The sequence below is a fragment of the Pimephales promelas genome, chromosome 10 (genome assembly GCF_988280905.1).
Source record: "Pimephales promelas chromosome 10, fPimPro1.hap1.1, whole genome shotgun sequence".
NCBI classification, from domain to species: domain Eukaryota; kingdom Metazoa; phylum Chordata; class Actinopteri; order Cypriniformes; family Leuciscidae; genus Pimephales; species Pimephales promelas.
Genome location: NC_142778.1, coordinates 5,094,640 through 5,120,883, shown reverse-complemented (window position 1 = coordinate 5,120,883; position 26,244 = coordinate 5,094,640). Strand labels below are relative to the sequence as shown.

Below are 26,244 nucleotides of genomic sequence, written 5' to 3'. Positions count from 1 at the left end.
GCTGAATTTGATCTGTAACATCTTAGAACTGCTGTTCTAGGTTCTCAGATGTCTTACTTCCACAATGGCACCTTGAACCCCATGAGCCATTCTGGATTATTGGCCTTTTAAAAGGACAACAGAGCCGTCAATCAAACATCACTTACCCAAGCACTTGTAGGGGACCACGATGTGAGCGTGTCCCTTACACTGTTTCTTGTCCTTCTTGCACCAGTTCTCGATCTTGACTGGCTGGTTGGCTTCCACCACATTTGTGATTTGCAGCTCAGGGTACATCTAAAGGGAAGAGACCAGAGAGATTCAGTCTGAACGGTAAGCTTCACAATCTCCTGCTGCCATCTGCTCATGTATTGGAACTAACTCAAGATTTACTCTCTCCTGAAATCCATTAAAAGGACATTGATGAAAACCAATCACAAAATCTACAGGGAGGGTATTGCTTTTTTGCAGCCAGCCATGTGACGGATGAGAGAATTGACATTTTTAATGTCAATAGTTGTGGAAAAGGATCTTTTAGTGGCTTATTCCTTTCATAAATAAGCAGCAACAGCGATGATATACAAGATAGTACTGTACTGTATGTAAAGATAGTTAAAAACATTTTCCATTTGTATTTTTTGTTGTTGTTGTAGATATTAAGTTTACAGTTCAAATTGTGGAGGTCAGTAAACATTTTTAATGTTTTTAAAATAAGTTTTTTTTTTAAATCTGCTCACCAAGGCTGCATTTATTTGAACAAAAATACAGTAAATGCAGTAATATTCTGAAATTGTTTTCTATTTTAATATATTTTAAAATGTAATTGATTAATGCGATGGCAAAGTTCAATTTTTAGTTCAATGTCACATGATCCTTCAGAAGTTCTAATATGCAGATTTGCTGCTCAAGAAACATTTGTGTTGTGAAGAGTTTTTGCTGCCAAATAATTTCATGGAAACATTGAGACATTTTTAGGATTATTTGATAAACATTCTTTCCCCCAAAAAAAATATTTTGTAACATTATAAATGTCTTTACCGTCACATTCGATCAAATTAATGCATCTTTGCTGAATAAAAGTGTTAATTTCATATTAAAAAAATATCTTACTGACTCCAAAACTTTTGAACAGTTATGTAATTTATAACATTATAATTTAATAAATATTAAAAAGTAAAAAGTTAGTTTAAGCCAGTGTAAAAACCCAACCTAATCTATGCATTTCCAAGTGAAACATGATATAAGGGAAGATTTTTTCAATCAGGAATTGATTATATTGTAAAAACTGGATGCTCAAAGAGATTGTAAGGACTGAACCAGCAACCTTTTCACACCTTAAGAAGTTTAAGAAAAAAAAAATCAGCTAAATCGCAATGTTTTTAATATGCTGTGTCCCAATTCGCATACTATCCGTCCTAAATACTATAGTATTCGAAAACAGAATTAGTACGTCCCAAATCTTAGTATATTTCAGAGATACCCGGATGGTCTACTATATCTGGTCAGAGGTTGACGAGGTTTCCGTTAGAACTACAAACATGAGTAAAAAGTGTTAAACAACTACAAACATGGAGGAGGCACGAGTCCGGCGGTTGTGTAGAGGAGTTTAGATAAAGGGGTTTAAGTGATTGATGATCAGAATCTAACCTGACGAAAATGTATTTATTCAATGTGGGCTACATTATTATATTGCATCTGCAGAAGCATTGTGAACTTTTATAATAATACGTTAGACATTAACTTTTAAATGCATCGTTATATTCAAATTGCAAACACATTCGGAGAGTCTCGGCATGAAAGACCCAAAACTGGCAGATGAACGTGCGACAACATTTCTCTCTGAAACGGTAAGAAATTCAATTAGATCGAATGGAGGATTTTAACTGTGACGAGATGATAGGATGCACGCGACAGCTTGCCTACTCTTTTGTTACACACTCAAAAGTATGAACGTTTTCTTCACAAAAAGAGTACACTTTTAGGTCGTAGTATAAGTAGGTGAATTGGGACGCAGGGATAGACATATTTCTTCTGTGTAACGTTATTTTACCTCCTGACAGTATTTCAGCACTCCTTCTTTGGTTCCGACGCAGGTTTTGGATCCAGAAGGGTCCGGTTCCCAGCGGCCAGTCTGGATGTTAATGTGCATGTTGAGTTTGCCACAAAACATGGCGACCTGCGGCTCTGCAACCGCAAATCCCGTGCCTGCATTAGCTGCCAGTGCCTGGGGAGCAGATGGGAAGAAATGTGAGAGAAAGAAAAAGAGGGGCAAGTTCAATGGACACTCTTATTATAGGCCAATAAAAGTTGAGCAGGGTCAGACCAGCCATTATAAACTCAAGGGGGCCTAAACATCGCACATGAGTTCTCTTATAATGACATATGAAGTCATTTGACACAAAGACAAAAAAAAACTTTTGTCACATTCTGACTATTAATAGTCAGTTGAGGATTCCATTCTCACATAAGAAAGTAATTTGGAAAAAAATAAATTGGAATTGTTAACCAATATATTTGGCCCATTTTCCCAGAAAACACTTTTTTTAAAATGCATAGATATCTGCTAAAATGTTATACATACACTTTGTCAAATTTAGACTTGCATATGGCCACAAAACAAACCAATATGAAATGTTTTCCCATCCCATCTGTCTATTCTCATAAAGAAAGACATTACCCAGAGTCAGCAGAAAAAACACAATGAGGACAAATTGAAGCAGATATAATCTCTAGAGACATATTCCTTGTGCTCTACCGTTTCAAACCGATTTGAATTTGATTTAGTTTGTTTGTTCATGCTTGATCGCATTGAGAGTTTGCCTGTCCCATCCATGCTTGCTCTCAGCACACATTCATGCCTCAAAACACACACTGTGACCTTCCTGATGACTCTCTTAATCGTTCAAAACACTCCAGGGACAAAAGGAAGACGTCTGACAGCCTCTACGCATCATTTCCTTTAGGTTGATGATGCCCACTTCACTGCAGAACTCATAGCAGTGGAACAGCTGCTAAACATTTACAAACCAGAGGTCAGGCAACACAGCAAAAAGTACCTGACGGCTGGGATTTTCACTTGGTATCTAGGATGTTTTTGCATTGGTGAACAGGTTTCTCTCTCATGTTTGCTATTAAGGTCACAGAAGTTGGGATTTTTGAATTTCATATAGTAAAAAGTCCTAAACCTGGTTTCACTAGATTAACCCTCTGATGGTCCTCGGTCACTTCTGACCGAATAATTTTCTGTTTTGAATTATTAAAAATCACAGCTTTATCGGAAGGTTATGATACTTGGTGACTTTTTTGGCACTTGGTATGTGAATACAAAAAAAAAAAATTGAGGTCATGATCCGAGCATGCTAAGTGGTCGTAGTAAAAAAAATAGTCACATTCGTGGTTTTCGGTCAGAAATGACCGACCCATAGGAAATGAATGGGTAATTTACAAAAAAACAAAAATTCTGTTGTACAATCTACAAATCGGCCACGATTCTTAAAAGAAGTATACCGCAGTAAAGGGGTGACACTCTACAACTTCAAGAGTGCAAAAAATGTACACCCGCCCACACACACACACACATACAAACACACTTTTATACACATACACACCAATAAATTCAGACAACAAAAAATATGTTTAGAATTTTTAAAAATCACAGCTTCATCGGAATGTTACGAAACTTGGTGACATTTCTGGCATTATGTATGTGAACACACAAAAAAATTGAGTTCATGATCCGAGCATGCTAAGTGGTCGTAAAAAAATTAGTCACGATTTTGGTCTTTGGTCAAAAATGCCCCCATAGGAAATGAATGGGAAATTTACAAAAAGAGAAATATTCAAAAAAAAAAATTTTTTTTAATTTTTTAAATAAGAAATAGTTTTTGAGATTGTTTCAATCATATATTCAAATCCACCAAAAAAAAAAAATGTGTTCATAAACAGCTGGGGAATTCTCATGCCTCTCCATAGAGAGCTGTACATGACATATAGTATTTTTTTTTTCTCTATACTATAACCAGATGGTGTAATTTTCTTCAAAAAAATATTTTTTTTTTCTGAAGGCCTAGACTCTATATTAAACAAACATACTGCATTAATATTTAAAAAAAATAATAATATATATATATAGAAAAAAAATGTATATGTATATATATATATATATATTTCATTGAACAAATAGACCATAAATATTGCATAAATATTAATAAATTCAATCAAATTGTCTCAAAATACTAAATTAAAAAGAATAAATATTATAGAACAAAAATAAATTGCATTGGTTTTACTGGGATGGAAGAAGTTTCATTTAGGCCTACGGTCTCATCTGACCGGGAAGGCCCAGGACGTGACTAATAAAGGAAGACCATCAGAGGGTTAAGCAAAATCCCCCACCTCTGTGGAACGAGTGAAGTTTCCCTCCTCTCGTCCCTTTTTGTCCTTCCTGTAGATAGGAGACACTTTCGTTTACATTACCATGTTCTTCCTCTTTTCCTGAAACGGGAAGCAGCTACACCCGGCCTGTCATTAAAGGTCTACACAAACATCTCTCAACTATGATGAAAGTTAAGATTTACTCTAACAGTGAGATTACCGTACTAAAATGTTAACAAACTGGAGTAATCACGGGGCAATTAAAGAGGCGTGCATTTTCCCCCAAACCTTGTGTTCGTTCTTGGCAGTCTGAAGACAGATACAGCCTGAAGAAGTGTGGGGGGGTCGGGTCACGGCCCAGACATGTTGAACTTTGTGTGAAGATGCAAAACAAACTGAGTTGTTTGCTGTGTTGAGACATGCTACTCAAACACATTTGTGTATATGATTGTACAAGTGTGTATTTGTGTGGTCGGTGTAATTATAATGTTTTTGAAAGAAGTCTTCTCACCTAGGCTGCATTTTTTTTATATATATATATAAAAATATACTGGAAAAAGTGAAATAATAAAATAACCATTTTCAATCTGAATATATTTTAAAATGTCAATTTATTCCTGTGATGCAATTTTCAGTCATCATTACTCCAGTCTTCAGTGTCACAAGATCCTTCAGAAATCATTCTCATATGCTCAAAATAAATAAATATATATTATCTAAAAAATATAAAAAATATTATATTATATATATATATATATATATATATATATAAAATTTTATATAAAATTGCTGCTTAACTATTTTTATGGAAACCTTGATGCTTATTTTAATGGTTCCTTAATGAATAGAAAGTTAAAAAGAGCAGCATTTATTTGAGATAGAAATCTATTAAAACATTAAGTTGATCAATTTGATGCATCCTTTCTGAAAAAAAATAATATTAGTAAGTAATAACACAAACTATAATAATACCATTAAAATAACCTTAACCATTCAAGTAACTAGTTTATAAATCAGTACAACATTAAGACTTGCACAATTGCCAAAAGTTCAGTAAATGGGCGCATGTAGATCATCCTAACTTTAAAATGGAAAGAAGTGTGGAAAGAGAAAGGATTGATATTGAGAGAGAAAAACATTGTAAAACAGCTAGAGGAGGGCAAAGATGGTCCAGTAAACCACACACAGTCCAATGACAGACTTGACAGCTTCATCTTTCCTCCACAATACCGTTCAGCCACACATTGCTTCCACTCGGAAAACACTCTGCTCCGAAGCCACACAAATCCCAGTTTCAATCTCTCCCCAACAATCACCAAAGTCAATTCTGGTATCTGGACAATCCAATCAACTACATCTACTACTACATCGCCAGCAGCCATTTCACCTGGTAGGCCAAGACTGGTTGCCCACTGAAGCTAAGCAGGGTTAAGCCTGGTCAGTACCTGGATGGGACACCTCCTGGGAAAACAAGGTTGCTGCTGGAAGGGGTGTTAGTGAGGCCAGCAGAAGGGTCCTAACGCCCCAGTAAAGTGAAGAGGAGAGACTATACTGTCAAAGAGCCCAGTCCTTTGGATGAGAAGTTAAACCGAGGTCCTAATCCAAGTATGTCTTTCGAAAGAGTAGGGGTGTAGCCCCGTCATACTGGCCAAATTTGCCCAGTGGCCTCCGCCCATCATGAATCATCTCCACATATAAACACTGATTGGCTTCATCACTCCTCCTCTCCACTAATAGCTGGTGTGTTATGGTGTTCTGGCGCACTACGGCTGCCGTCGCATCATCCAGGATGATGCTGTATATTGGTGGTGGTTGAGGAGATTCTCCCTTCTAAAGCGCGCGTTAAATAAATGTAATGAATAATTATTATCAAGATCAAGACCCATCAGATCTTTTTTCCTGGTGAATTTCCTGTTTCACCTGGAAATAAGTCTGTTTTTTGAAGTAACATGGGTTCTGCAATGCTTTAAATGAAGCCCTGTAAAATTAAGCAGATCAAATGCATTTCTTAGCAGTATGTGTACTCTTAATGCTGTCCTTCAGTGGGGTAACTGATAGATAACCCGGATAAACCCCTATAAATCATGACTATGCAAAGCTATAGCGATAATGGATTACACATAATAGTGGAAACATTACTCACAGTAGACAATTTGAAGTCTGGCAGTAATAGGCTTGAAATAAGGCAGTGGATTTATTACAAAAGCGGCACTTAGATGGCTGGTGATGCTTCAAATGGGATGACTTTAGAGGTGAAACTTCTTTAACAGAGATTTAACTTGCCCAGGATGTCCTACCTAACCATACCTTAAAATAGGGTTGTTTATTTATAATAGGGTTTTTGTCATCAATACTGCAGTTTAATGAATATTATGAACATTTACAGGGGAACAAAAATAAATAAATAAAAATTATATGTATATAAGCTACAAATATATAATATAAGCTACAAAAATATGCTCCTCCTAACATACATATTAAAATAATTAATAACAAATAAATAATATTGGAATACTTATACTACTACTAAATGATAAAGAATTGTTTTTTAATTAAAGCTAAAGAATAGTATATATGCTACAACCATTGATTTTTTTATGCAATTTAAAATTTACATTAACAAATGTATTATTTAAAAATTCTTAAATAAAAAATACAAATGTTAAAACTACAAAATAGCTTTTATAATCCAAACATAAATACATTTTTTATTACATAATTTAAAATGTAATATACAAACAAAAAATGTTTCTTAAAATAATAAATCAAATTGAAATAATATATTTATCTAAATAATTTCCTTTATTTTTTATTTTTCCTTAAGTCAACTTTTAGAAGCATCCTGACCCTTGCCCGTTTTCTCATTTCTCATTCTTTCTTTGTAAACATCAGCCTGAGGCGCATTTGTAATATTATGGCTGCTGAACACTGCGACAGGAAACAACAGGGAAGCAAGAGACATGAAATAGAGAGCGAACACAGAATTAGGCACCAGAAGGGAGAGAGACAGGGCAGAAGATCAGAAAAGAAGGACAGAGGTGATGGAACAGACAGAAAGAAAAGCGGCCAGGGCAAACAAAAATACTCCAGCTTTAAGTGCAAGAGCAGAAGTAAGTGGAAGATGGCAAATGGCAGTCCATTTCAACAGCACTTAAACTTTGACTGACACACACTCAAAGCAGAGCAAAGCCTCTCGGGAAGAATCTGAATCAATGCGAAAGCAAATGTACCCAAGAGAAGGTAGTAGAATGGCTCTGTATCCAAATCGGAAATGTGCTGAAGGCATAAAATTGACTTTAGAGTAGACACATAAGCTTGCACACACATGTAGCCACTGTGTTTAGAACTTTGAAGAGGAAGCAAGCAATGGGCCGGAGTCCTGGAATGAACACGGGGACGCTAATGAGAGAGATTTGGATATTGGCGTCACTAGTGAACAAACACGAACAACAGAGACCTTGTGTGAAAATGAGTCCCTCATTCCAGCAAAACTGACCTCATTCAGCACAAACACACTCTCCTAGTTTCGTTTCTTCTCTCTTCCCCCTTTATATTTGCTAATAGTTCAGACACACGCTTTCACAATAAATCCAGCTGGCCCTGTATGGAAATAGGAGACGAGGTTCCTGTGGCTCTGGTCATTCTGTGTTACTGCTGCTATATTCACACAGACATGAGAAAACACTCCCTATCCAACTATACCCCGTAGCGCACAACTCAACCGCATGTTAAATATCACTATAAAGAGAGAGACAGCGCAGTATGTCTCTGTCTGACGAAATAAGAGGGACTCTGTTTATTACCAAAATTGTTTTTCAATTTAAACAACAGGTGTGGGTGTATATGAAGAGTTCAGATGCAAAAGCGTCTGAAGTGCCATTTGAAATTTTCTTCTAGAATGATCATTTTTATCAAGCTTGTACGTATATTTAAGTTCAGTGATTTCACTTAAATGGCAATGATACTTACCTATTATTTGTTATTTAAGTGAAATTACTGAACTTAAATATACAAGTTTGACAAAAATCATCATTAAAGAAGAAAATTTCAAATGGTATTTAGAGGCTTTTGCATCTGAACTCTTCATATATATATATATATATATATATATATATATATACACAAAGTATATATATATATATTAATTTCATTTCTATTTAGTTTTTTACTTAATTTGATGATAATACTGCTGTTATTTTACAATACTAAAACAGAAAGAGCCATTAAGATCTGCCATAAAAACAAACCAGAGCCATGTTACTGCATAAAGCAGGATTCACATCCCCCCCGTAAACATCTTTACTGCAAAGGGGAAGATCATATATCACAAAACTACCCAAAGTGTAGCACTACAAAAACAGACATAAAAAAAGCCTCACTACACCAAAATAGTTAATTCATGCCCTGCAGATTATTTTTTTTTAATGATGAATTAATAACATTTGAATGAGTCCTTGATACTTTTATTAACCTGATGTAACAGCTTTGTAATGGTTGCTTTGGCCAGGGCCATATTTATAATATAGAACATCCAGGTCCTTCATTGCTTAAAGGGATAGTTCACCCAAAAATAAAAATTCTGTCAGTATTTACTCACCCTCATGTTGTTCCAACCCCGTAAGACCTTTGTTCATCTTCGTAACACAAATTAAGATATTTTTGATGAAATCTGAGAGCTGGATCACTCCTCCATACTAGTCCATAGGCTTCTTGAAGAATTGAAACTTGCCGGCCTCGAAAAGTTATAAGACATCGTTAAAATAGTCCAAGTGACTACAGTGGCTCAATCTTAACTTTATCAAGCGACAAGAACACTTTTTGTGTGCAAAAAACAAACAAAAATAACAACTTTATTTCAACGATTAATTTCCTTCTCTCTGTGCCTCGAGTCAGGTTACTAGTTTAACAACGTATGATCTGTTATTGTACGTCACACGCATCACACATGACCAGCGTCGGCCAATAGTGAGCCTACGTGTGACGTAGCTCTACGCAATCACACTACGTTAACTGACTAGAGGCCCATAGAGAAGGAAGTGAATAGTTGAAATAAAGTCGTTATTTATGGTTGTTTTTGCCCACTAAAAGTTTTCTCGTCACTTGATAAAGTTAAGATTGAGCCACTGTAGTCACTTGGACTATTTTAACAATGTCTTTAATAACTTTTCAAGGCTGGCAAGTTTCAATCCCTCAAGAAGCCTATGGACTAGTATGGAGGAGTGATCCAGCTCTCAGATTTCATCAAAAATATCTTAATTAGTGTTCCGAAGGTGAAAGAAGTTCGAACGGGGTTGGAACAACATGACGGTGAGTAAATACTGACAGAATTTTCATTTTTGGGTGAACTATCCCTTTAAATATTTAATTATTAGTGACTTCACAAAGCGAAATGTAGAGTTATTTAATGGTATCGTACACACACACAGGAAAGGGCAGTTATGACAAAACCTGATGTTTGGAAACACCCTGCAGATCCAATCCCGTGTGTGTGTGTGTGGCCTCTGGTTTTCTATTTTAAACTATGGGAAAATCACCCTGCAGGCCACAAACACAGAGCCCACACCTCAGCCTGGACAGAAACACAACCGGCTGGCACTCCTAAAAACACTTAAACAGAGACTCTTTACGCCCAGTGCACGAATCACATCACAGTATAATTCAGCTTTTACAATGTCTGTCCATCTGTGAGCTTCTCTTAAACAAGCTTGTAACACGTCTGGGCACTGCAGGGGTGACGTGAAGAAGACCAAACAGTCAGTATTGGTCTGCTCCACACAGCACAACTGTGCTTCTGAAATCGCTTGTAACCACAGACACCTGTTTGTGATCATTGTGAGGTGACTGTAGATGTAAAATGCACAAAACATGACTGTATTTTTAGGGTGGAAACCTAAAAAACCTCAACCTCAGGTCTGGGCAGTAATTCTGTGAAAACATGGAACAAAAACAAAAACATGAAAAAAGGCAAGATGAAAATAAGGGCCGACTCTATATACCTTGTGGCCACAGAAATATGTCACCAGGTAGAGATTTGGAAACAATTTATAATGAAGTTATAGGCCTATAGTTCACAGTACGCATTTACTAATATTAACATATATGTTACGATGTTTATTCATTTGTATTCATGTTAGGTAAGAAATGTATCATTTCTCATTTCTCATGTATTCATTAATTCAGCTCTTGATTTTAATATATTAGTAATAGTAAATGTTAAAAATAACATTAACGAAGATTAATAAATGCTTTAGTAGTACTATTACTACTATCATCAGTATTTTTATTTCAGTCTTCGAACACAGATAATTTTACACATTAACCAAAAAAGGTGTAAGCTGAATATGTAGCTTATTTTACCTATCCTATTTTTCATAAGCGTCACTTTCACTATTAAATTGAATCATTAATTTTTTTTTTAAAAAATAAACACCGAAGGATCTTCGCTGTAAAGATAGCGTTTTAGTGTTCACTAGTGGGCAGAACTGCTTTTTGAGCTTTATATATGAAAATGACGCTAAAACATGGAGTAATGCAAAAATACAGAACGGGACGTGTCCCAGACAAGTCAAGAGGAGGATGAACTTGCTATTATGAGATGTTAGACACAAAAGCAAAAAAGATTATATGCTTAACTGCTTGGATAAACCAACAAAGGATATTACAAAGTCATTTAGTATAAAAAAAAAGTGTTGGATTTTCATGAAACATGAATATATCATGATATTAGAGTTGCTGTAATATACTTATGCTGTGATAAGATGTCGGACACACAGCCCACCCCTGATGAAAATCCAATCCGGTACTGCACCAGCCTGTCACATCACTGGGATTCCCAGAATGCATTGCTTTGCATGCGACCCAGTGAAAGAATGCTCAACCGTGGTTTAGACCGTTTAATCCACTGCTCTCGTGGTCACATGTTACAGGAACACTACGAATACTGAACGCGTTATAAATCAGGAAGCTGACAGACAGGAAAGACACAACCATTTGCCTTTTCACTTTGAATATGTCCTGTTCCAAGGTTTAGCAGTCTGTTCAAATCTTCCTGACCTTTACATCAGGCTAGTTTCACATCTCTGAGCAAACAGACACACTAAATCACAAACGACCGCCTGTTCCTACACAAATTTGAGCAAGATAAAGGTGTGTGGAGCATCACAACTATCCCATTGTCCTGAGGCTGACTGACGTCATATTTGCAGACAAGACGGCGACATTCACTCCGCAACCTCAAATTTTTGCATGACTTTTGAAATGCGGCTAATACTCCTAAACGAACAACCAAAACTCTCTCACACCGGCCTTAAAGGTGCATTGCGCAACTTTTCATGTTAAAAATAGCCGTTTTCTAACCCATACATGCTTAAACAATCGCCTGGTGGGCTGAATGAGCCCTTCTTTGATCACTGCGATCGCCTCTATAACCCTGTACAGTGAAATATATAAGAGGGATTCGGGCTCGAATCTGAGACTGGGCGTGACGTCATGCGCGTTCACGCTCGCCTGGCTGTGTCTGGCAGGTTCGTGTAGCTATTCGCCGCCGTTCTCCGTATCAGAGAAGACAACTCGAGCGACACAACTCTAGTCAGCTTTCCACAAAAGTAGACGATGGATTCAAAGGGGCTGTTTACACCTGGTCACTTCATGTGTCTTCTGTGATCGGATAGCTATTCGATCGTGAAAAGACCAGGGTGTAAATGCCCTCCGAAACGCATTCGAGACGGATTTGAATTCGATCGCTCAAACCACTTGAGGACGTGGTCTGTGCCGTATTCCAGACGAAACTGGACAAGTTGCATCTGGTTGTTGAAACCAAGCTATATGTCATGATATTTTAGTCATATATGACGACGCGCATCACCTGAGCAGCTGAGCTGAGCCCCTTCATCAAGCGCCGCAATCTATCGCAAATCAAAGTGAATTAGTGAAAGTAAGTCGCAGACGCTTAACACTACCATCTTCATTAAAAGTAAAGAAATGAAATGATCTTACCAGGCCTGTTGCCGATCTCTCCTATTGCTGTCTTTGCTAATTTTGAAATTAGCCGATGATTAATAAAATCCAGCTCATATCTGTTGCTTTCGGTGACGTGCACTTCATTAAATCTGTATATGGCGCGGAAAGAGACCGGCTTGTAGCTCATTACAAACCCCAACGCAAACTCCACGTGAGACAGAAAATAAAACTTCTGTCTGTCCAGTGCCATGCGTCGGAATAAGACGAGAGTCAACATCGGGAAGCTTTCAACAAACGGAGAGATCTCCGGTCTGCTCTAGGGCTCAAACGGGTAATAGCCTATACAAAGTGATAACTGAACGTGTTTCCATAATAATTCAATCATAAGTGGATACAGTAAGCACAGGGAGATAGATGGAAACAAAAACCGAAGTTTTCTACTACCCCCGTTTCCCCCTCTCACACAAGTGTGTAATTTACTCGAATGCCTTTCCTTTCATATATTTTAAATGACTTGCAGATTTATTACTGTATTACCTCATTATGACTGTAACAAAAGATGTGTGCCGCACAGTGTGCGGCTGATGCTCCTTAGTTATGAACAGCTCGTGCAAACGTGCGTATGTGTGTGTGTGTTCCTCCATGAACGCGCACAGCTCTGGTTGCAGTTTCGCTTGTCGCCAGAGGGGGCGTAGTTCTGCAAAAACTCAGAGACTTGCGTTTAGCTCCTTTAAAGGAGTATAGTTAACTTTTGAAAAAACTTTTGCTGATAATTTTAATTTTCTCACCCCCATGTCATCCAAGAGGTCCATGTCATTTTATCTTCATTCGAAAAAAAAATTAAGGTTTTTGATGAAAACATTCCAGGATTGTTCTCAATATAATGGACTTCAATGGGAACCAAACGGTTCAAGGTCCAAAAGACACTTTCAGTGCAAACTGCAAACTGTTTTAAACGATTCCAGACGATGAATAAGGGTCTTATCAAGCAAAAAGTTCGCTCATTTAATAAATCAAGTTTAAGTTTTATAAGCTCTTGCTCTGTTCTGTGATGCACGTTTGTGACTCTCCTATTCAAACTCGTTCATCAAAACGAACAAATCTTTTTCCGAGTCACTTGGTTCATTCAACGAACGAATTGACTCGGAAAAAGATTTGTTCTTTTTGATCAACAAGTTCGAACAGGAGAGTCTCGAACGTGCATCACAGAACAGAGCAAGGCGAGCATTTGTGCTTAAAAAACTTAAACTTTGTTATATATATTATTTTTAAATGAGTGATCGTTTTGCTTGATAAGACCCTTATTCATAGTCTGGAATCATTTAAAGCCCTTTAGTTTGAACAGTTTGCAGTTTGCACTGAAACTGTCTTTTGGACCTGGAAACGGTTTGGTTACCATTGAAGTCCATTATATGGAGAAAAATGCTGGAATGTTTTCATCAAAAACCTTTTTCGAATGAAGATTGGATGACATGGGGGTGAGTAAATTATCAGCAAAAGATATCTGGCCACACCCATATTGGTAAATTATGTTGAGAGATCGTTCATTCCTCTGCACCAATCCATGAAGATCACAAAAACTCACAGAATCAGACACATTTCCGTTTTGAATAATGACATTGCTTCGTTTGTTGGATCGGGTTGCTTTCTCACCTCGATCGGGGCGATACCACCTCGTTCGGGTGATCTCGGAGCGGTTGTTTTGGTGCAGATTCAAGCATGATTGCGTGTTCATATTACACGCCTAAACAACCAGTTGGTACTCAAACTTTTGGGGGCAAACTGACGTACTTAAACGCTGTTGCGACAGCTTTTTCTCGTTTTTTTTGCTGCTGATCTCCCTCACTTCTCCGTTCACTTCCTCTACTGCAGAGTGACTCAGTGCTTCGAAATCCCTGCTGGAGTGAGACATTATTACTGACCTAACGCTGTGGAACACACAAATAACCCGAACTCAAGAGTGTTACAAGAAACCAAAACTTCAGCGAAGAAGAAAATCAGATGGAATTATATTCAGCTACCTCAAATACCCAAAATCCACAGTGTCCCCACAGTATATATAAGCACTTTGTCGCACAGGACAACAAAATGTCAAGACACTTTTAGGTCTTAAGTGTCCAAATACATTTTAGGGCACAGAACACACAAGCATGCATAAAATGTCGAGAAACCTCAATAAATCATGCCGCCGTGTCCTCTGGAACACTTGGCCAATGTCACAGGAAGCAGAGGCCGATCTCTACAGGAGTGTGAACCAGTTCAGCGTGACGTGTGACATTCTCATAGACAGCTGAACTCATGAAAGTATGTGTGGAAGCTCCTGAGAGCACTGGAGTGTTTCTCCCTATGGTTCATTAACCTTCAGTCCTTCATCTCAAGAGGTCTGACAGTACACTTTTGTGCCCACACACACAAAGGGGAAAAGTACAAGAGGAATAGGGCCAGGAATACAAATCCCGGACTATATCACATGACACCTAATCTCGGCATTATTCACAAAAATTAGCACGCACACATACAAAGGGGAAACGTACAAGAAGAAAAGGTTCGGGAATACAAGCATGAAATGCAAAAAAAAAACCCTGGACTATATCACATGACATCTAATCTCGCCATTATTCACAAAAATTAGCCCACAACTCTGTGTGTTACAATGATCCGATTTATCACAGGGCCACATTCACGGTTTGGGTTGAACTGTGATGACTAAAAGACTTGATTTCATAAGTTTAGAATGAAGGTATGTGTTGGAAAAAATTGTTCAACATGCTCTCTATATGTGATTGAAAGCTGAAAGGCAGACAGAGAAAATAATATATACTTAGTATATAAAAAGATGCAGTTGTTATAGACCATTTCACAAGATGTAAACAACACTGGTCCAGAAGCACTTCCTGTTTCAGTTTTTTAACACTACATAAAAGCTGGGATAAAATACAACCAACAGAACATTTAAAACTGAATCAAAAAGTTAAACAAACATCTTTAAGATGTTTTCTTTACATGTGAAATAAAGAAAACAGTTACAAACTGAAACAGGAAGTGCTTCTGGACCAGTGTTGTTTACATCTTGTGAAATGGTCCATACAATGCAAAGAGCAAACTTGCATGACGGCAAGGATGCTGCCTGTGTAGGCAACAAGTCAGCTCACTAGATTTGGAGTTACAGAGAGAGAGTGTGTTTGTCAGAGCACAGACCCATGTGTTCGAGCAAGGCTTCTGCCGACATAAGTGACAACTTGTTCAAACGTCCTCATCTCTATGGAAACACCTCAGTGGCATCTCAGCTATCCACAAACAAAGAGAGAGAGAGATCAGTGCTGTGCGGATGTGTATTTGGCAGGCATCGAGAACACTGCATTTCCCAAAAGCCAAAACAATTCAACTCCAGAAATTTCCAGCACAAAAATATCCCGAAAACAAACATTCTTCATGCAAACAAACCCATGCAAGGAACGAAATCCCAGAAGGAATTTAGAAATTGAATGTACTGTTGCTTTCTAAAGTTTGTTAGAATGGGGGGTGGTGATGGCGCAGTGGATAAGACACATGCCTTTGGTGTGAGAGACCCGGGTTTGAATCCACTGTGAGACACCAATGCGTCCCTGAGCAAGACACTTAACCCCTAGTTGCTCCAGAGGCGTGCGACCTCTGACATATAAGTCGCTTTGGATAAAAGAGTCAGCTAAATGAATAAATGTATGTAAACTCATAATGCAGAGGCATTATTGTAAGCTGTTTGCTTATAATGTTGGTTCACATTCACGACAACTACAGTCATGGCGAAGCAACAACTTGAAGAGAATCTTGCTCCGAAAGTTAGCTACAGCTAGTTTGACACATTTACAGGTAGTTAGCAGTAGCTATCGCTTGATTGTTCACTTGCTAGTCTCTCAACAGAAAATAGGAGTTTAATGTGACGTATACTTTAAAGGAGTAGTTCACTTTTAAAAAGACTTTTGCTGATAATTTACTCGCCCCCATGTCATCCAAGATGTCCATGTCTTTCTTTCTTCAGTCGAAAAGAAATTAAGGTTTTTGATGAAAACATTCTAGGATTTTCTCCATATAATGGACTTCACTGGGAACCAAACGGTTCAAGGTCCAAATGAGAGTTTCAGTGCAGCTTCAAAGGGCTTTAAATGAGTCCAGACGATGAATAAGGGTCTTATCAAACTAAACGATCACTCATTAAAAAAAAAACAAAGTTTAAGTTTTATAAGCATAAAATGCTCGCCTTGCACTCTTCTGTGTGACTCTCCTGTTCGAAATCGTTCATCAAAATGAACAAATCTTTTTCCGAGTCAATTCGTTCATTTTGTTCGTTGAATGAACCAAATGACTCGAAAAAAGATTCGTTCATTTTGATGAACGAGTTCGAACAGGTGAGTCACGAACGCTCATCACAGAACAGAGCAAGGCAAGCATTTCAGCTTATAAAACTTAAACTTTGTTATTTATTTTTTAATGAGCGATCGTTTCGCTTGATAAGACCCTTATTCATCGTCTGGAATCGTTTAAAGCCCTTTGAACAGTTTGCACTGGAACTGTCTTTTGGACCTTGAACCGTTTGGTTCCCATTGAAGTTCATTATATGGAGAAAAATCCTGGAACGTTTTCATCAAAAACCTTAATTTCTTTTCGACTGAAGAAAGAAAGACGTGGACATCTTGGATGACATGGGGGTGAGTAAATTATCAGCAAAAGTTTTTTTAAAAGTGAACTACTCCTTTAAGTTAAAGACTTTGCTTTGAAAAACACTGCTCAACGCTTTTCAATTCTCGCCTGCTAGGGTAGGAAAAATGACTGTGCCGTTTATAGACAGCAGTTCTGTGTTGAGGGGCATTCAGAGTAAGAGGTGAAAGGGCAGATCTCCGTCAGTCGGGTCACGCTCTTCCCAGTATGCTTGGCAAGCCAGCTTTTACGAGACTGGTGCAAAGGAGACGGCAGAGGTCAGAGTAGAGCATAGGAGTACAAAAGAGCGTGTTTACTTAGCCCAGACACCGGAAAGAACAGGACGCTAATATGGCCGCCTCAACTCGAGGACAAATCTCTGCACAGCAGCGCTGTAACTAGGGACGCACCTGGTATCAGTATCGGGCAAACATGCTCCGATACCAAGAACCGGTACCACGCAGGGCTGGGTATGGACACAAATTGATTCGATTTCGATTCACAAGCTTGCAATTCGATTCGATTTCGATTAGATTCAATATTGATTATTTTGGATATCAGTTACAATAAATGGCAAATTTTCTCAAGGAAATCAAATCTCTTAAAGGGCACATATCATGCAAAATCCATTTTTTAGCCCATAAATGCATTTTGTTCTATATTTGGAGTGTTTATAAGTACAGAAAAGATGAAATTATTCTCTTCTAGTGCTTCGTTTATATCTTTATATTCTGTTTTGGTCATATTTTTCAACCTGTTCAGATTTTTATGTTCTCTATTGCGTTTTTTGAACAATTACGTCACAGTATTTGCAGCAGAACTGTCAAATAAGGACATCGACTACTGGTTCAACACTTCGAGCAATCCGCCATTATTATTTCTCGCTCCGATTTTGTAGTCCAAGCTCAATGATGCAGAAGTTACGAGAGGGCAAGTCAAAATGTTCAGTTGTTGGATGTAGTGATGTAGTGGATAATATAACCCGGGACATTCATCTAGAGAAGTAGTTAAAAAACTTTATAAAAAAAAGATTTTGAAAACATTACAGCACAAATAATAAAATATATAGCCTAAATAATTAATGCACGGACTTAAACAAAAATACAAGCTTCACTTTTCAGCTTCTACATACTACCTCAGGTTACTTTAATTTTAAGAAAAAGAAAACAAACAAAAGGACTGGAAATAAAAGGGAAAATACTGCCTCCTGTGCAATAAAGTGCATTTGTATGACAGAAGTAGTTGTTTTTGTGAAGAGAGTGAAGAGAGACCAGAGCAGAAGCTCTATCCCCTCCGGCACTCACTGACATACATTTCAGACACACAGTCTCAAAAAAACTCTTACCTTACAGCAAACACACACTGCACACACATAGTCAGTCTTGACACGTCTCAGCGCACACACACAAACACAGCCTCCAGGGGACCGTCCCAGACGTCACCAAATTACATCATTACGGCTGCCTCTTTCCCACTGCTTGATGAAGATTGAGACATTAGACTGGTGTAGAGTGGTTTTTTGTTTTTAAAAAGCATAAAGCTGTAGCATAAATGTGTTATCTAAAAACTACACTCTCAGAAAAAAAGGTCCAAAAGCTGTCACTGGGGCACTTTTGTACCTAAAGGGTGCATATTAGTACCTTAATGGTACATATTAGCACCTAAAATGTCCTTATTAGCACCTAAAATATACATATTAGCACCTAAAATGTCCTTATTAGCACCTAAATGTCCATATTAGCACCTAAAATGGACAAAAGTTTATCTTTTGAAAAGGTACAGTCCCAGTGACAGCTTTTGTACCAGTTGACAGTTTTTTCCTGAGAGTGTACCATTTAAAGATAACCATTATTGTCACGACTTGTCCTGTCTCTAGGATGGACATAAATGGAGAGAGAGCGAATAAAAACAAGGGAAGAGTGAGAGGCGGAATAATGTCAAACGAGACTGATTCATTCCCTGATTCGAGACTCAGGGTGTTGATACAGAAGAGTTTAAGAACCATTTGACAGAAGATGGTTATAGAAGTGCCAACATGACCTTATTAGAACCATCACTGTCACTACCAGACAAGACATGAAAGCGGAAAAGGGTTGAGGGAGAGAACCGAATCACTCAGGTACATTTTTACTCCCTTAAAATGCAGCACTGGTTTCTCCTGTGAAATTTCCAGGCCTCTGTGAATGTTCCCTCTCTCAGAGTAACGGTCGAGAGGACTAAAAATACCATCTCATAACGACATCCAATATACTGCAGTGAAAACGCAACTCGGGCGAGCCTGCTGAACGCTTCTCTCAGATGGAAGCCGAAATTCTACAGGCAAGCAATAAAACGGAAAGCTCCCCTTTAAAAGGAAATGCACCACTGGCTGCTGCCGCAAATAACAAGCGATCTTCCGTCGAATGAAAGTGTCACATAATCAATGCCTGATGGTTTCATCTGAATCTGTTTGTTGTCTTCAGACATCTGTTTCTTATGATGCTTTCAGGCAAAACAATCAACTCAACCAATCAAAAACCATTACAGATGTTTTAATGATCAGTGCTATTGTTTCTGATGCTGATAACAGTTATGATTTGCATTAAAGGGGATGACTCATTAAAAATGCCTTCGCCTTTCTTTATTTTCTAATGACACACACACAACCACATGCATATCAACATATGACCGAGTGCCTGTTTACATATTTTTTAGGGCTGTCAAACGATTAATCGCGATTAATCGCATCCAAAATAAAAGTTTGTGTTTCCGTAATATATGTGCACTGTGTGTATAATTATTTTATATATATGATTGTATATATTTAAAAAAAAATATTTTTACTGTATATAGATTTATGTATAATTTATATTATATATAAATATTTTATATATAAATAATATTTTCTTCTTAAATATACATGCATGTGTCTATATTTGTGTATATACAAAATAATTATACACAGTGCACCCACATATATTATGTAAACACAAACTTTTATTTTGGATGCGATTAATCGCGATTAATCGTTTGACAGCCCGAATATTTTTACAACTTAGCCATTATAGTAATGCTGAAGTAATAAGCCAGTTAAAGTGTTTTGTGTTGGGCGGTATGTATGTGCCATAGTCTTATTGTTGGGTGAACTGTCCCTTTAAGGGGTTTCTTGCAACTAGGCCTATTCCAGCACTTTTTAATCATCCAACAATTCAATCAATAGCCAATGGACAAAATCAGGTCCTGTTCTACATTTTATCTTGTTCAAGAAGCCATTTCACAATAGAGAAGAAAGATCAAAACTTTCGTTTCATGCTGACTTTCAAGGTACAGAAGCAAAAACGGCCCATATATTATAAGGGTCGGATATTTAGCAAAAAATAATTGGAGAAAGAAAAAGCCACGTGTCCTCCTGAAATAAACTGCAACAGAATTTTGATTGCCTTTTCTTTCACACACTCCTTCCATCTGCATTCCCATTATGACAGGAAACTCTGACACAAGCATCTTCTCCCACAGTGGTGTATGAGACTCTCATACTTTTAAATGCATGAGCGCTCTTGTTTTGTTGCTCGGCTTCCTTCTCCTGGGTGTCTCTGTGCCATCATGTGACCGGTCGAACCTCACGGCCTTCCCAATCCAGGCTTAGCACCCACGTGTCCCTTTAGAGGATTACATTCCTGACTTCACGACAGATGTTGATGACAGAAATAGACATAACAGCACTTCTTCCCCACAGGAGGTGACAGAGGCAAGTCCACCGCAACTAAACCAGCCTTAACATGACGGCGTCAAAATCGTATGTGTTCCTTCCTCTGATTATCACCTCGAGTCCCTCCTTCCTCTCAGGGCTTCTTCCTTTTTCCTATCAATCCTCACACATCCTTTCAATGTTTGGGTTTACTGACGACCCACACAGGGCTCCAAATAATAGTAAATAAATTCATTATTTATTATGGACAATACAAATTAACATTACACCACATGGTCTCCCTTTACACAACATCGTTTTTAACTAAAAACTATAAAGGGATACTCCACTTTTTTTTTGGAAATAGGCTCATTTTACCACTCCCCCAGAGTTAAACATTTGGGTTTTACCGTTTTTGAATGTATTCAGACGATTTTTTGATATTTTGAAGAATATCAGTAACCAGACAGTTTCTGGTCTCATTGACTTCCATAGTAGGAAAAAAATATACTATGGAAGTCAATGAGACTAGAAACTGTCTGGTTACTGATATTCTTTGATTTGAAAACGGTAAAACCCAAATGTTTAACTCTGAGGGAGTGGTAAAATGAGCCTATTTCCAAGAAAAAGTGGAGCATCCCTGTAAATGTTATGCTTTTCGGCTATTAATTTACACGACAACAGCGTTTTGGAGGGGCCTGAAAAAGTACAACTTTGAAAATGGGTTTCAAAGTACAAGTTTTTGATACCATTATTGATGATACCATTATTACCATAATGATACTCTAATTGTCTCTGTGTAAACAGTGATGTCATGCACATGTGTATCATATGTCATCAGTCTATAGGCACGCAGTGTTTCTTTACAAACACCACCAACTACTGGTCAAACAGTCTAATACAGAGATTTTTAGTCGTTTTTTTCGTTTTGACATTGAAAAACACAAAAAGGAAAAACTTTTCCATTTTTAGGTGGAAAAGTGAAAAGTGAAAAATATTTAATTGAAATGTTTGGGTTTTTTTTGTCCATACAATAAAAGTAATTCAGGTCCAAGGGCTTTTTATTTTCAAGTTCCAAGGACTTAAATATCTTTTTTTGTGTTCTCTAGAAGAAAGAAACTCAAAGGTGAAGAATGACATGAGAGTGATGTGGGTGAATTTGTAAGAAATCCTGGAGAGTTAAGAGCAGAACTGTGAAGCTCATAATTTTGTAAAAGCATGTATTATGTGAATTTTATATATAGTTTGTACCTTTTGCATATTTATCGTGTGTATTGCGTGTATATTGTGATCTGTTAAGTATGTCAAATTGCATGCTCTCAAGACTCTCAAGGCACATGTGCTGTTGGTGAGGTGACAAAAAATTATTTGTTTTGATATCCTGCTTGTCTGAGTTGCAAATTTGAGTTATAAAGACTAAACTCTTTGTTATACGATCGATGAATGCTAAATTGATTGGTCTCTTTTAACCTTGCTTTCCGCAGCAGGCCTGAGGTCTAAGCAGAGACATCCAGTGCATCGTAAAAGTGGGGATTTGGGGCTTAGTGAACACCACTGTGAAAGCAGTCGTTTACCGTGCTTGTTTTTCAGCATTGTTTGCTTGTCTCTCGCCGTTTAAACGAACAGGATTAAGCAACAGCGTGGGCTCCGTCTGGCCGACAGCTCGCCCGTCTAATCTCTGCGCATAGAACTCGGGATTTCTGAGACGCGACCTGTGCTCACTTCACTGTGCCAGACACAAGCAATCTCTCCTCACTCTCATTCTCTATCCTGTACTTATCAGCTTGCAGTACAATACAAGTTTGCTGCTTTGAGGACTGCCAGAACATTCACAATGATTAAGTATATACACAAGCAACGATGTTCATGACAGCTCTCAGAGGTCTGTGCTCTTTACTTAAAGAGGCCACTAAATCTAAACTGGAGTTTTGTGGTTTTTGGTCCATGTCGCATTCAAAAATATACAGCCCCGCTCACTGATGACTCATCTTGCACCACAAAGACTTTTATCCAATCAAATGCTTTCTACAATGACAATGCACTGAAGCACACAAAGAAGCAAAGTACTTTTGACAAAAATTTTAAATAATGCACACATGAAATGAAGGGGGAAAAAGACATTTTATTATTTAGATGGGTCATTCATTGCCCTATCATTGTGGTCACTGCTCGCTTTATCTTGGAATCCCAACATTCAGACTCTTTTGGTTGCAGAATAAATCGACAATGGGGGAAAAAAATGTCTGTGAATAGGATATTTTGTACATTGGCATTTTTAACCACAATCGCTTTTGTGTGGTTTAACATTCAAGAGCATCAGTTGAATACGTTAAAGCGGGGATATATATGAAGAGTTCAGATGCAAAAGCCTCTAAATGCCATTTGAAATTTTCTTCTTTAATGATGATTTTTGTCAAACTTGTATATTTAAGTTCAGTAATTTCACTTAAATAACAATTAATAGGTAATTATCAATGCCATTTAAGTGAAATCACTGAACTTAAATATACAAGCTTGATAAAAATGATCATTCTAGAAGAAAATTTCAAATGGCATTTAGAGGCTTTTGCATCTGAACTCTTCATATACACTACCGGTCAAAAGTTTTAGATCAGTAAGATTTTTTATGTTTTTAAAAGAAGTCTCTTCTGCTCACCAAGGCTGCAATTATTTGATAAAAAATACAACAACAAAAAAACAGCGGTTTTCTATGTGAATGTATAGTGAAGTGTAATTTATTCCTGTGATCAAAGCTGAATTTTCAACATCATTACTGTTGCTGATTACACATCAGTTTTCAGTGTCACATGATTCTTCAGAAATCATTCTAATATGCTGATTTTACTATACAGACGCTCCATCTGTTTCGGGACTGACCAACAGAGAGAACAGCAAGGAGAAAAACCTCTTAAAATCTCACATCTTTGCTATTTCTGAAAGCCACAGAAGGGCAAGACAATGCCTGCTGAGAGTAAGTGTGTGTGTGTGAAATAGAAGCAGTTTTATCAGAGAACACTAGCTTTTCCCATATCACACAAAAACACCTTAGACAGCGAGAGAAAGAGAACAGGACTGAAGCTAAACGGTGCCAAAAAGCAAACATTTTCAAAACATGGTACCATGGCAACAATGGCCTTTTTTTATATAAAACAATGGGCTTCCAAACATGGTACTGTGGTAATACTGATGGTACCGTAATAATTATACATTGGGCCAAAAATCATTGAGCCAAAAATATAAAACCTCTCTTCTCTGATTGTGCGTTTTGACACTGTCAACGTCTGTTTCACTCAAACAACGTGGATAACGCAGTCTTCACGTGCCTTCACTCGTGATTATGAGCGTGTCGCGCTGGTCGCGTTCAAATAGTTTGTTATAGGAAATAAAATGAATCATGGAGGAGGCTTATTCTTGCATCTATCTTGGGGAAATCTTATTAAATCAAAAATGTATTGAAGACATTTAATTTTGAATAAAATGTAGCCTAGTGTCCCCATTCGTTGACAATCATATACGCATACACAATGCTATATAGATGGTCAGATATTTTAGTCGATGCTATTTTTGCTGTGTATAAAACATGCTTCAAATGGTTATTTTTATGTTTTATGACCTGCCCAACTCGGAAACTAAGGTAATTTCCCAGTAGTAAATATGACTTGAGTTGAGAGGGCATTAATATCCATTTTCTAACTAGTACACTCATATTTATGATAATTTCAATAGCCTCTGAAAGGTAAGCATGTCTGGATTGACAATATGTCGATTCATTCATTTTAACAAACTTATTTTGAATTTTAAAATCCTTAACAAACTTATTTTGAATTTTAAAATCCCAAGAATCAATCTTTTAGTCTGTTTTCTGATGTGTGAACAAAACTTCACTAAACATTATGTGTAGTGTACCATCCAATGAATCATAATGAGCATTGTGCTTTGTTCCATTTTATATTAAACAAAGGCTAATTCTTTTAATTCTGTCAATTTTATAACAAAATTCATCAATGTTATTATGTAATAAATGTTGTTTTGGACGTTAACTGATCATACAGCACAAATAAACATGAAAAAACATCAGAATGTGTGTCGAAAGAAACTGTACAAACTAAGTAATCACACATTCACATGTTTCAACCATGGAAAAACGTCAATAAAACAGCTTATATAGCTGATGACTGTGATTACAAGAGGTAAAAACGATATATTGTTCTTTTCTCACACAAAAAAACGCTCATTTCGTGTCTTAGGCCATCAATGTGTACTTACATTTGCAAGTCATTAAATCATGTTTAATTTGGACTTCTCTGTGCATGCTCTTTGAGGTGGTGACCATAGACCTGCATTATATGACTGACAGACAAGAACGGTTTGACCTAAAAATTTCAAAACTACTGCGGAAACATAGACACCTACATCTTGGATGCCCTTGAGATAAGCTAAAACATACCAAAAATGATTAATTTCAAAGTGAACTATCCCTTTAAAGTGTCATGTAAATAATTACCATCTGATACCAACACTGTACATTCTTTCAAAGGGACCTGCAAGGAATGCTACTATAAATAGGGCAAAAATAGGACTACATGTTTTCTTTATACTTTCAGGATGGCTTATCTGGGTGAATAATTAATAGGAAAGTATTTCACCCACCACAGAAATCATTCACTACCATGGAATTACCATATGATACAAACACCATACCATGGTGCCATCAGAAAACTTAAGTGAATGGCCAGACTAAACAAGAAAAACTGATACAGAAGAGAAATAATGGAGGAAGGTCAAGAAAGAGAAATGAATGCAATGAAAGAAAGAAATAAGGGGATTAATCTCTTCTCCTTCGTCTGCAGCTCTGCCATCCTCTAACAACCACCAAGGTCGAGGTTAAATGGATCATTGAGTCCCTTGATCCACCCCCTATTGCTGAACATACAACAAGCAGTGGGAAAAAGACAGATCCCTCTGTGCCCCACACACACACACACACAGTTTTCCCTGAGGTACTGGAGGGCGGCCATCTTCAACTTGCAGCAAGAACAATTATGATGAATGTAATTTGGACATGGATAATCGTCTCTTCAGCAGGGTTGAGGAAAAGATGGATTTAAATGGACGTGGGTGGTGTATTACTACAGCAGAACATAAAACCCATGTGAGAGAGTCAAAGACACCTTTTCAGGCATTTCAGTGCATAAAGAAAGAGGGTTGATACAGAGAGCTACAAAGTTGATTAATATAATATTAATTTACCAACATATTTTGCTTTATGGAATATTTATATATTGGATATATAAACTTATTTAAACCTTTTAAGGACCGTTTAAAACTTTTTTCCCTCTAGATTTTGAAGTGAAATATGAACTGACCATGTTTTCATGAGATTCACCCATGCGCACCAATAGGCACGGTGAGAAGCGGAGTCATGCGGCCACGTTTTGTGACTCAATCGCAGCCGCAGGCCTCGTCTCTTATTGCCCAGTCTGTCTCTGCGAAACTGCGCGTGAGATTTCCTGAAACAAAGCTCTCTCTCTCTCAAAAAAATAAAAATCTCAAAACCACTGGAAATCAACTCTGTATCACAATGTACCAAA

The 26,244-nt window shown here is 37.4% G+C and overlaps 1 protein-coding gene across 5 annotated transcripts in view; it reads right to left on the bottom strand.

The window, feature by feature from the left end:
* The window catches only part of aplp2 (amyloid beta precursor like protein 2), a 90,537-nt gene that overhangs the window by 45,184 nt on the left and 19,109 nt on the right, over window positions 1-26,244 (bottom strand). For all 5 annotated transcript variants that reach the window (XM_039647381.2, XM_039647378.2, XM_039647380.2 and 2 more), the window contains exons 2-3: window positions 2,030-2,203; window positions 147-276 (exon numbers count right to left, since the gene is read on the bottom strand). In XM_039647381.2, coding sequence (XP_039503315.1) covers window positions 147-276; window positions 2,030-2,203 — 304 coding nt within the window. The remainder of the gene's footprint in view (window positions 1-146; window positions 277-2,029; window positions 2,204-26,244) is intronic.